Source organism: Macrotis lagotis, chromosome X, assembly GCF_037893015.1.
Source record: "Macrotis lagotis isolate mMagLag1 chromosome X, bilby.v1.9.chrom.fasta, whole genome shotgun sequence".
NCBI classification, from domain to species: Eukaryota; Metazoa; Chordata; class Mammalia; order Peramelemorphia; family Peramelidae; genus Macrotis; species Macrotis lagotis.
The window spans coordinates 6343331-6356871 of record NC_133666.1 but is presented as its reverse complement, the minus strand read 5'-3'; the positions used below and the strand labels follow the sequence as shown (position 1 = coordinate 6356871).

General features: G+C 38.2%; 1 protein-coding gene across 1 annotated transcript in view; it reads right to left on the bottom strand.

The window, feature by feature from the left end:
* The window catches only part of HEPH (hephaestin), an 83426-nt gene that overhangs the window by 35970 nt on the left and 33915 nt on the right, over positions 1 to 13541 (bottom strand). Inside the window, exon 12 of the mRNA XM_074199882.1 lies at positions 2094 to 2306. Coding sequence (XP_074055983.1) covers positions 2094 to 2306 — 213 coding nt within the window. The remainder of the gene's footprint in view (positions 1 to 2093; positions 2307 to 13541) is intronic.

Below are 13541 nucleotides of genomic sequence, written 5' to 3'. Positions count from 1 at the left end.
TCTCAGTCTCTTTATACAGAGATTCTCTCTTAATCAATACAGAAATTCTCTCCACAATTTTCCTAATAGAAGGATAGGGTTCATGGGATTTCACCCCTTTTCCAGTCTTATCTCTTATCATTCCCCTACGACCTACTCAATGCTCTAACCAAAATGGATTCTTCTCTGCCCTCAAATCTCCAAGACTTTATTGGTCATGTCTCTGGGCCCAGTCAGTCTTGGACCACCTCAGCCTGGCCCCCAACTATCAGCAGCACTGGTAGCAATCCCCCAGGCCCCTCAGTTTGTTTTGGAGACTCTGCTCTATCTCTACTGGGCTAATTAGGAGACAGGATTGCAACATTGTCTGGGTCTTGGTGTTCTGGATCCCTAAAGCCCTCAAGAGCTGGGTCTCATCAAAACTAGGCCTCCATTGCCCCCTGTTGTCTGACCCTGCACCTGGGTCCCCACTGCGCCAGGAAGTCCTGGCTACGTTGTATCAGGATGTGGGGGTGGCTCCCAGAGTTCCTGGAGGCCGACTCCCCCGTTCTCTTGCTCATGATGGTGATTTCATCTGTTCTCATGGATTCAATTAGCATCTCTGTGTTGTTATATGGTGACGGTTCTCAGATCTACTTATTCAGCCTAACCTCTCCGCTGACCTGCTGGTTCCCATCACCAGCTGCCTTTTAGACATCTCAGACTGGATGCCCCATGGACATCTGAAATTCAACATGTCCAAAACATCTCATTAGCTTTGCCTCCAAAATTTTCTGTCTTGTCTTTTCAAGCCTCCCTCCCTCCTGCCATCTCACCCCCGTATCCAAGCTGTTGCCAAAACAGATCAATCTGACCTTTCCAGCATCTTTCACAAATGTTCCAAGGTACAGGCCCTTACACCTGGACTCTGGCAATGGCTGCTGACAGGTTTACTTCAGTGTCCCCACTCTAGAGCACCTTCTGCCCAACTGCCAGCGATCTGCCACATAACCTACTCAACAAACTCTAGTGCCCCCCTATTGCCTCCAGGAGCCCATCAAAAATCTACTTTGGTGTTCACCATCCTTTAAACACATATTTCCACGCTTCCTACATCGTATGTCACCACCCCCTCCCCACAGACTCTCTGATTCTGGGATATGGATCTCCCCACAGTGGTTCCAAAAGACCCTTCATCTCTCAACTCCAGGCATTCTCCTTGGCTATGCCCTCTGCCTGGAAGCCCCTCCCTCCTCCTCTCCACCTTCTGTCTTTTCTGACTTCCTTCAGGTCCCAGCTAAAATCCCACCTTCTACAGTAAGAAGGAGATGGGGAGGGGGAAGAAGGGAATAAAACCCTAAGCGCCTCTAATAAGGTTTGTTCTCATTTTTGAATAAGACCATGACATCAGGGAGGTGATACCATGACAAGCATGTGAATAGGATTTGAGTGGGGGGGGGGATGCTGTGTTAAGTCCCCAGCCTCACTTTTCCTCCAGAGCCATCTGGGTCCAGTGGCCAGATAAGAATCAGGATGACTGGAGAAGGCCCTGAGTGCCACACATTTTACAAAAATCATCTCATTTGATCTTCCCCACAATTCTAGGAAGTTAGGTGAGATTAGGATCTTCATTTTCAGTGAGAGAAACTAAAGCAGAAGTGAAGTGACTTGCCCAGGGTCACCCCGCTAAGCTACTAAGACTGGAATTCAAGGCTGCCTACTGAGCCCAGGCCCAGTCCTCCAATTAGTGAGCCGCCTAAGCTACCCTCTACCTGTTCCAGTTTTCCCCCATCCTGGGGTCTTCCCTCAACGGATTGCGGCTAATTAGTCCTACTAGACGCAGGTCGTACGCAGTTGCGTGCAAGTTGTCTGGCTGATTAGAGTGGGAGCTCTCTAAGGGCAAGGATTGACACATAGTAGGTGCTTAATAAATATTGACCCCTTAGGCCCACTCAGACACTGGAGGGCCTGGAGAAGGGCAAGGAGAGAGACCTTGTAGCCTGCCAATTCAGTTTAGGCCTTTTGAAAGGTTCAGAGATCTGGGGTAGAGAGGAAGCAATGGACTGGGGGATGGGAGACCCAGGGAGGCACCTCATGCCATTACCAGGATCTCACAATAAGTCAAAAGCATTTACCTGGAGTGTCCGGAAACATGAGCCCTGTAGCAAAAGTGTGTGGGAAGAGGGAAGCTCCAGCCTTCCGCATACCCAGCATCTGGATGGTATGGCCTTTGAACATGGCTCCATGTATGTCAGTCTCGGTGCCCAAGCTGAGGAAGTGCCAGGCTACTGTGTCCCCCTGGCACATGGTTAACCCAGGAAGGTTTGAGAAGACAAAACCATTAATGGCTGAAAAAGAGAGAAAAAACCCAGCCACAGGCTGAGGGTTAACAATGGCTGCAGCAAGGCCAACACCACCAAGCCTTATTTGCCCAGCCAAGTTGCCATCTCTGAAGGAGGCTACAGCTGCTACCACCACTGACAACACAGGGTTTGCACTGAATGAACAAATTAGTAGATTGTTTCCATAGACTTCTAGTGGCAGTTGCCATTTATTAAGCAGCTCCTGTATGACAGACCCTGGCACTACCCCATTTGATCCTCATTGGCTTTGCAAGCTGCATCTGACTCACTGTAATTGGGAGGGGGAAGTAAAGGGAAGGATGGCGAAAAATGTGGAAATCAAAAGCTTACAAGAAAGGAATGTTGAACCTCCTTGGACTTACCTGTAATACTATTGTACCCACTTTACACTGGAGATCACTGAGGCAAAAGAGTAGTTGAGTGACTTCTCTGAGGTCACTCAGCTAGAAAGCTTCTCTGGCTGATTTTGAACTCAAGCCTTCTTTCTAGGTAGCACCTACAAATATTGAGGCAAAGAATAGTCCAGTGACTTATCTAAGGTCTCTAAGTTAAAAAATGAGTCGGGTTCACTGGGAACTCTAGCTAGCTTCCTAACACAGTAAATGTCCTTTTTAGAAAATTCTCTCCTATAATTGTACAGAAAATTAGCATTAGTGCATCCCTACTATGTGTCATGAACTATCCTCTGCCTCACTGAGTAATATCATTGTACAGCATGTTCACAAAACTCTCCAAAGTTATGTGAAAAATTATTCTACCCATTTTATACCTGAGAACACTGAGGCAGAGTCGTTGAGTGACGTTTATAAGGTCACAAAGTTAGAGAATGTCTCAGGCCCATTTTAATCTCAGGCTTTCTTTATACAGGCTTAATTCACTCACATTGCTAATCTTGTGCAATGCTAAAAACTCTTTTCCCAGAATTTTCCAGTGGAATGATACTGACCACTAGCATTGATTGAGCCCCTACTATGCATCACAGACTGTGATAAGTTCTATTTAATAATAACAGTTCATTTCTTGCTCATGATATTCTCAGGAATTACCGAAAATAATATTAGACACTTTTTATACCTGAGAACACTGAGGTAAAAGAGGAATAGAGTGGTTTCTATAAGCTTCTTAACTTAAAAAGTTAATTAGATCAATTTTGGACTCAAACTAGCTGCCTGCCTCAAGAAATGCCCATTGCAATGTTTGCTATTATATAATTATACTGATATCTAGTATGCACTCCTACCATGTTCCATGGACTGTCCCATGCCTCATTAAGCAACATTAGAGCATTTCATGCTCATGAAATTTTTAGGAGTGATATGAAGCACTCAGTTCCATTTTCCCTCTGAGAATGCTGAGACAATGAATAGCTGAGTGACTTATCTAAGGTCCCTAAGTGATTATGAATTCAACCTTTCTTTGAATTAGGCTTAGTTCTCTATCCCCTCACCTTGCTTTCTCCCTAATTCATTAAATGCCCTTCTCAAAGAATTTTCCTATAAAATTATACTGACCACTAGAATTGATTTTACCACTACTGTGCGCCATGAAATGTCCTCTAGACCAATGAGTAATAGCATTGTATTTCATGCTCATGAAATTTTTAGGAGTTCCAAGAAATAAAATTATACCCATTTAACAACTGAAAACACTGAGGCGAGGAAAAATTGAAGGGTATCCCAACTGTCTAAGCCAAAAAGTAAATCAGGCCCCATTGTAAATTGTAAGGTCTGATGATAGTTTCAAGGCTTACACATATAACAATTATATTCATTTTACCCATAAGAATAGTGAGGCAAAATATATTTAACTGACTTATCTAATGGTCTCTACTATTTATAAGGAAGGTCCATTTAATATTATCATGGTATTGAATGGTCTGATGATACCCTCCGGGCATAAATGAAATACAATTATATGCATTTTACCCCTAAGAATAGTGAGGCGAAGAATAACTAAGTGACTTATCTAAGGTCCCTGACTTTTTATGAGAAAGATTTATTTAATAATATCATTGTATTATATGGTCTGATGATAGTGTCAGGGCTTCCATGAAATAGAATTACACAAAATTTACCTCTAAGAAGAGTGAGGCAATGAATAACTAAGTGCCCACACTATTTATGAGAAAGGTCTATTTAATGAAATCATTGTATTGTATGGTCTGATGAAAGGCTCAGGGCTTAAATGAAATACCATGATATCCACTTTACTGCTAAGAATAGTGAAGCAAAAAAAAAAAAAATAGCGCAGTGATGTATCAGAGGTCCTCTACTATTTATGAGAAAGAACCAGGGACAGCTAGGTGGTATAGAGGATAGAGCAGCAGCCCTGCGGGTCAAGAGGACCTGAGTTTGAATCCGGCCTCCAGCACTTAATTATTGCCTAGCTGTGTGACCTTGGGTAAGTCATTTAATCCCATTGCCTTAGATAAATTTTAAAAAAAGAAAAAGAAAAAAGGGAAAGGACAATTAGTCATATCATTGTATTGCAAGGTTTTGTGATATTCTCAATGTCCCCAACTATTTGAAGAAGGCCCACTAAATAATAACACAGTACTGCATGGTCTGATGATAGTCTCAGGGCTTATATGAAACACAATTATATCCATTGAACCACTAAGAGTACTGAGGCAAAGAGTAGCTAAGTTACTTAGCTAAGGATCCATAGTATTTATGAAGACGGTCCATTTAATAATATTGTGTTGTAGGATCTGATGATAGTCTCAGGGTTTACATGACATACAATTATTTCTATAACACAATTATACAGTACTATCTGCGATAATAGTGAGGGAAAGAATAACTGAGTGACTTATCTTAAGTCCTCCACTCTTTGTGAGGGAGGTCGACTTGAATAATATCACTGAACTGGGGGCGGCTAGGTGACGCAGTGGCTACACACCGGCCCTGGAGTCAGGAGGACCTGAGTTCAAATCTAGTCTCAAACACATAATAATGACCTAGCTGTGTGACTTGGGCAAGTCACTTAAACCCTTTGCCTTGCAAAAACCAAAACAAACAAACAAACAAATAATATCACTGAATTGTACAGTCTGGTGGTAGTCTAAGAGCTAATATGAAAGGCAAATATACCCATTTAACCCTAATAATGAGGTAAAGTACTGTTATGTGACTTAAGTTAGGTCCTATAATATTTATTAGAAATATTTGTTTAACAATATCTTTGTACTGCTTGGTCTGATGATAGTCTCAGGGTTTTCATGAAATACAATTTCATGAAATACAATACAAATACATTTTAGCCCTAGGAACACTGAGATGAAGAATAAGAATGTGACTTATCTAAGGTCCCTTACTATTTATGAAGAAGGCTCATTTGACAACTTCATTGTATTGCATAGTCTCAAGGCTTACATGAAATACAATTATACCAATTTAACCCCTAAGAATAGTTAGGCAAAGAATAGCTAAGTGATTTATCTAAGGTACTCTACAGTGTATAAGGTAAATCCAATTAAAAATATCAGTGTGTTGCATGGTCAGATGATAATCTCAGAGTTAATGCGAAATACAAAAATATCCATTTTAGCCCTATGAATAGTACAGTAAAGTGACTTATCTAAGGTCCCATACTATTTATGAGAAAGATCTACTTAAAAATGTCATTGTTTTCCATGTTCTGATGATAGTTTCAGGGCTTCCATGAAATACAATTATACCCATTTGATCCCTAAGAATAGCAAGGCAAAATATAGTTAAGTGATTTATCTGAGGTACCTTACTAATTATTAGGAAGGTCCAGTTAATCAAATCATTGTGTTTCCTGGACTGATGATAGTCCTAGTGCTTACATAAAATATAATTCTGCCCATTTTACAACTAAGAATAGTGAGGCAAAGAATAGCTAAGTGACATATCTAAGGTCTCTTACTATTTATGAGGAAGGATCACTTAATAATATCATTGTATTGCATGGTCAAACAATAGTCTCAGGGCTTACATGAAATATAAATTATCCATTTTAACCCTAAGAATAGTGAGTATAGTTAAGTGACTTATCTAAGGTCACATACTATTTATAATAAAGATCTGTTCAATAATATCATTGCTTTCTATGTTCTGATGATAGTCTCAAGGTTTACATGAAATACAATTATACCCATTTGACCCCTAAGAATAGTGAGGCATAGTTTAGTGACATAGCTAAGTGACTTATCAGAGGGCCTCTACTATTTATAAGGAAGACCCATTTAATAAAGTCATTGTATTGTATAGTCAAATGATAGTCTCAGAGCTTCCTTGAAATACAATTATAACCCTTTTACCCCTAGGAAGAGTGAGACAAAATATAGTTAAGTGACTCATCTAAAGTCACATACTATTAATGAGAAAAGTCTCTTTAATAAAATCATTGTATTCTATGGTCTGATGGTAGGCTCAGGGCTTAAAGGAAATATGATACCCACGTTACCCCAAAGGATAGTGAAATAAAGAATAGTTAAGTGACTTATCAGAGGGCCTCTACTATTTATGAGGAAGAACCCTTTAGAATTATCATGGTATTGTAAGGTCTCAAAATATTTTCAAGGTCCCCAAATATTTATGAAGAAGGCCCACTAAAAAAACATCACTATATTGCTGGATCTGATGATAGTCTCAGGGCTTACACAAAATACAATTATACCCATTTTACTCATAAGAAACGTGAGGCAAAGAATAGCTAAATGATTTATCTAAGGTCCCTTACTATTTATGACAAAAATCCATATAATATTATTAGTGTATTGTAGGACCTGATGGTAATCTCAGGTCTTCCATGAAATACAATTATACCCACCTTATCCCTAAAGAAAGTGAGGCAAAGAATAGCTAAGTGTCTTATCTAAGGTAACTGATTATTTATGAGGAAAGTCTACTTAATAATATCATTGTCTTGCTTGGTTTGATGATAGTCTCAGGGCTTACAGGAAATAAAATTATACCCATTTAATACCTAAGAAGACTGAGGCATAGAATAGCTAAGTGACCCATCTAAGGTCTCTTAGTTTTTTATGAGGGACATCTATTTAATAATACCATTTTATTGCCTGGTCTCATGATAGCCTCAGGGCTTCCATGAAATCCAATTATACTAAGTTTACCCCTAAGAAAAGTGAGGCAAAGAATAGCTAAGTGACTTATTTAAGGTCCCCTACAATGAATAAGGAAGGTCCATTTAATAATATCATTATGTTGTATGGTCTGATGATAGCCTCAGGGGTTATATGAAAAACAATTATACCCATTTTATTCATAAGAGAAATGTGACAGGGAATAGCTAAGTGACTTCTCTAAGGTCCCTTACATTTATAAGAAAATCACTGAAGTGCATGTTCTGATGATCGTCTCAGAGCTTCCATGAAGTACAATTATACTCATTTTACCTCTTAGAATAGTGAGACAGAGAATAGCAAAGCAACGTTTCAGGGGACCTCATTTACATATGAGGACAAACCATTTAATAATATTGCTTTATTACAAGGTCTCATGCTATTCTCAAAGACCCTGTCTATTTACGAGGAAGGCCAAAGAAATCATTTCAATGTATTACATGATCTAATTATAGTCTCCTCACTTTTATAAGTGCTTTTATTTATAAAATACAATGAAACCCATTGTACTCCTAAATATAGTGAGGCAATGAGTAATTAAGTGACCTTGCTAAAGTCCCTTAGTAATTATGAAGAAGATCCACTTAATAATATCATTGGATTGCAGGGTCTGATGATAGCCTCTGGGTTAACATGACACACCCATTTTACCTCTTAGAATAGTAAGGCAAAGAACAGCTAAGTGACTTATCGACAATCCTCTACTAGTTAAGAAAAAGGCCCATTTAATAAATTCACTGTTTTGCATGCTCTGATGATTGTATGGGGGTACATAAAATACAATTATACCCATTTTATCTCTAAGAAGAGCGAGGTAAACAATAGCTAAGTGACTTATCTATGCTCCCCTACTATTGATGAGGAAGTTCCATATAATAAAATCATTGCATTGCATGGTCTGATGATCCTCATAGGGCTTACATGAAATACAATTACATCCATTTTCCCTCTAAGAGTAATGAGGTAAAGAACAGCTAAGTGACATTTCTAAGCTCTCTTGTTATTTACGAGGAAGATCTATTTAGTAATAACATTGTATTGCCTGGTCTTATGATTATCTCAGGTCTTCCATTATAGCCAGTTTACCTCTAAGAAGAGTGAGGCAAAGTATAGCTAACAGACTTATGTAAGGTCCACTATTTATGAGGAAGGACCACAATAATATCATTGTCTTGCTCGGTTAATTCAATTCAATTCTATTATGTCCATTTTACCCCTAAGAATAGTGAGGCACAGAATAGCTAAGTGACTTAGAGAAGATCTTCCACTACTTATGAGAAAGGCCCATTGAATAAATTCATTGTATTTCACGGTCTGATGATAGTCTCCAGGCTAACATGAAATACAATGATACCCCTTTTACCACTACGAATAGTGAGGCAAAGTATAACTCAGTGACATAGCTAAGGTCCCTTGACTATTTATGAGAAAGATCTATTTAATTATGTCATTCTAGTGCATGGTCTGTTGATAGTCTCAGGTCCTACATGAAAAACAGTTATAGCCAGTTATACCCTAAGCATGACGAAGCAAAGAATACTTAAATGAGTTATGTAAGCTCCCATACTATTTATGAGGAAGATCCATTTAATAATAACAATGTATTGCAAGATCTGATAAGTCTCAGGGCTAATATGAAATACAATTATACCCATTTTAGCCCTAAGAATATTGAGGCAAAGAAAAGTTAAGTGACCTATCTTAGGTCATCTACTATTTATGAGGAAGATACATTTAATGATATCATTGAATTGCAATGTCTCATGATATTCTCCAGGCCCCGGACTCTTTATGATGAATGTCAACTAAATAAAATCAATGTATATCATGGTCCCATGATAGTCTCAGGGCTTCCATGAAACACAATTAAACCCATTTTAACCCTACGAATAGTGATGCAAAGAATTGCTAAGTGATTTATCTAAAGTCCCTTACTAATTATGAGGAAGGTCTATTTAATAAAATCACTGTATTGTATAGTCTAATGATAGTCTCAGGGATTCCATGAAATACAATTATACTCATCTTACCTCTAAGAATAGTGAGGCAAAGAATAGCTAAGTAACTTCTCAGAGGGTCTCATCTATTTATGATTTTTATAATCATATGTTATAATATGTGATCTATAATATATAATAATAATGTAATCAATGATATTTATAATATCATTGGAAAGCAAGGTCTCTTACTACTTATGAGAAAGACCCATTTAATAATTTCATTTTATTGCATGGTCTGATAATAGTTTCAGGGTTTAGATGCAGTATAATTATACCCATTTTACCCATAAGAATAGTGAGGCAAATTTACTCCTCACTCTCTCTCACCTCCCATACTTCAGTCAGTTGTCAAATTCTATCATTTCTACCTTGATAACATCTCTCTTTCATACTTCCTTCTCTCCTCAGACACTGTCACCATTTTGGTGGCACACATGCAAACTACTGCAATAGTCTGATGATAGTTCTCTCCCTGTCTCAGACCTCTATTTACTCTAATATGAGTAATTTGACACAGGTGTCAAATTGAGCTTCCTAAAGCACAGGTTTGACCATGTGACCCCACCTCCCATTCAATAAACTCAAGTGGCTCCCCATTACCAGCAGGATCAAATATAAAATCCTTCTTTGACTTTTATAACCCTTTCAAACTTGGCCCCTTGCCATCTGTCCCATCTTCTTGAATCTTACTTCTCCCATGTACTCTGCAATCCAGTGGCATGGCCTTCCTGTTGTTTCTTACACTTCCTTGGCTTTCTGTAATTCTTAGTTAGTTTTTATAAGAAGTCTTCCTCATCTCCCTTAATGCTCCTACCTTCCTTCAACTGATTATTTCCAACTTCTCCTTGTACATTGGTAATACCTGTTCCTGAAGAGCACAAGGCAGGGATCAGCTTCACTCTCTCTTCCAGGGTCATCAAAGTCCAGGGACATAGTTTTAGTCAGGGGTGTTAGAATCTGAGTTTCTTGAGGGCAAAACCACGTTTTTGTCTTTATTTGTATCTCAAACTCTTAGCACAGGAGACACTTAATAAATGCTTACCGATTCCAAAAATAAATAATAATAGTGAGGCCAGAGATAAATAACTCTTCTAAGGTCTCTTACATTTATAAGGAAGGTCTATTAAACAAAATCACTGAACTGAATGGTCTGATGATAGTCTCATGGCTTACATGAAATATAATGATACCCATTTTACCCCTAAGAATAGTGAGGCAAAGAATAGCTAAGTGACATATCTAAGGTAACTTGCTATTTAAGAGGAAGGTCTATTCAATAATATAATTGATTTGCAAGGTCTCATGATATTCTCAATGTCTCTGACTATTTAGGAGAAAGGCCCACTAAATCGTATCATTGTATTGCATGGTGTGATAATAACCTCTTAGAATAGTGAGGCAAAGAATAGCTGATTAACTTATCAGAGGACCTCATCTATGTATAAGAACGAACCATTTAATAATACTGCTTTATTGCAAGGTCTCATGCTATTCTCAAAGACCCCGACTACTGATGAGGACGGTCCACTAAATTTCATTGTATTGCATAGTCTAATTATAGTCTCAGGGCAAAATGAGCAGAACTAGAAGAACATTGTATACCATAACAGCAATATGAGGGTGATGATCAATCTTAATGGACGTGCTCATGTCATCAGTGCAACAATCAGGGACGATTTTAGGGTGTCTGCAATGGAGAATACCATTGTAGCCAAAGAAAGAACTGTGGAGTTTGAACAAAGACCAAAGACATTTAATTTTTTTAAGGTATCTTATTATGTAATTTTTGCTATCTCTTATATTTTATTTTTTCCTTAAGGATATGATTTCTCTCTCAACACATTCAATTTTGATTAATGAAAACAATGTAAAGACTATCAGACTGGGAGGTGGGGGGAGGGAAGCGAGATTGGGGGGAAAATTGTAAAATTCAAAAAACAATAAAAAAAATTATAATCTCAGAGGTTTCATGAAATACAATTATACCCATTACACCCCTACATGACTTAGCTAAGGTCCCTTACTAATTATGAAGAATTAATAATATAATATTAGTAATATAATTGCATTACATGATCTGATGATAATCTAAAGTTTAACATGACATGCAATTATACCCATTTTACCCCTAAGAATAGTGAGGCAAACCATAGCTAAGGGACTTATCTATGCTCCCATACTATTTATTAGGAAGGTCCATTTATTAATCTGAGTATATTGTATTGTCTGTTGACAATACATGTTGGCTTACATGAAATACAATTATACCCATTTTGCCATTAAGAATAGTAAGGCAAAGTGCAAAAGAAGGTGGCTTAGCCTTATCAGATCTAAAATTATATTATAGGGGGCAGCTAGGTGGCACAGTGGATAGAGCACCGACCCTGGAGTCAGGAGTACCTGAGTTCAAATCCCGCTTCAGACACTAGCTGTGTGGCCTTGGGCAAGTCACTTAATCCCATTGCCTTGCAAACAAACAAACAAAAAACCCCACAAAAACCTAAAATTGTATTATGAAGCATCAGCTAGCAAAACTGTCTGATATTGGCTAAGAAATAGAATGGTGGATCAGTGGAAAAGACTAAGTGCAATAGCAAGAAATGATTATAGTAATCTGCTGTTTGATAAACCCAAAGAGTCCAGCTATTGGGATAAAAACTCCCCCTTTGATAAAAACTGCTGGGAAAATTGGAAGTTAGTATGGAAGAAACTTAGATTAGACCAACACCGCACACCCTTTACCAAGATAAGATCCAAATGGATACAGGATTTCGACATAATAAACAATGCTATAAGCAAACCAGAAGATCAAGGAATAGTTTACTTGTCAGATCTATGGAAAGGGGAGCAGTTTATGACCAAGGAAGAGATGGAGAACATCACCAAAAATAAACAAGATGATTTTGATTACATTAAATTAAAAAGTTTTTGCACAGACAAAACCACTGTAACCAAGATCAAAAGAAATGTAGTAAATTGGGAAACAATTTTTACAACTAGTATTTCTGATAAAGGACTCATTTCTAAAATATACAGAGAACTGAGGCAAATTTTCAAGAAAATAAGCCATTCCCAATTGAAAAGTAGTCAAAGGATAAGCAAAGGCAATTTACAGATAAGATCAAAATGATCCAGAGTCATATGAAAAATTGCTCTAAATCATTACTTATTAGAGAAATGCAAATCAAAGCTTCTCTGAGGCACCACCTCACACCTCTCAGACTGGTCATATGACCAGAAAAGACAATGATGATTGTTGGAAGAGATGTGGGCAATCTGGGACACTAATACATTGTCGGCAGAGCTGTGAACTCATCCAAACCAGCTCTGTTTGTGATGGCAAAGAATTGGAAATCAAGTGAATGTCCTTCAATTGGGGAATGGCTTAGCAAACTGTGGTCTATGTATGTCATGGAACACTATTGTTCTATTAGAAATCAGGAGGGATGGGAATTCAGGGAAGCCTGGAGGGATTTGCATGAACTGATGCCGAGTAAGATGAGCAGAACTAGAAAAACACTGTACATCCTAACAGCAACATGGGGGTGAGGATCAACCTTGATGGACTTGCTCATTCCATCAATGCAACAATCAGGGACATTCTCCATTGCCTTCGATGGAGAATACCATCTGTATCCAGAGAAAGAATTGTGCAGTTTGAAAAGACCAAAGACTATTACCTTCAATTTAGAAAAAAGAAACCCATTATGTTATTATGTAATTTTGCTATCTCTTATATTTTATTTTTCTTCTTTAAGGATATGATTTCTCTCTCATCACATTCAACTGAGATCAATGTATACCAAGGAAATAATGTAAAGGCTGGCAAATTGCCTTCTGTGGGGTGTGGGGGGGAAGCAAGAATAGGGGAAAAATTGTAAAATTCAAAATAAAATCTTTCTTTAAAAAAAAAGAATAATGAGACAGGGGCAGCTAGGTGGTGCAGTGGATAGAGCACAGGCCCTGGAGTCAGGAGGAGACCTGAGTTCAAATTGGACCCAGACACTTAATAATTATCTAACTGTGTGGCCTTGGGCAAGTCACTTAACCCTCTTGCCTTGCAAAAAACTAAAAAAATGAATAATGAGGCAAAGGATAGGTAAGCGTTGT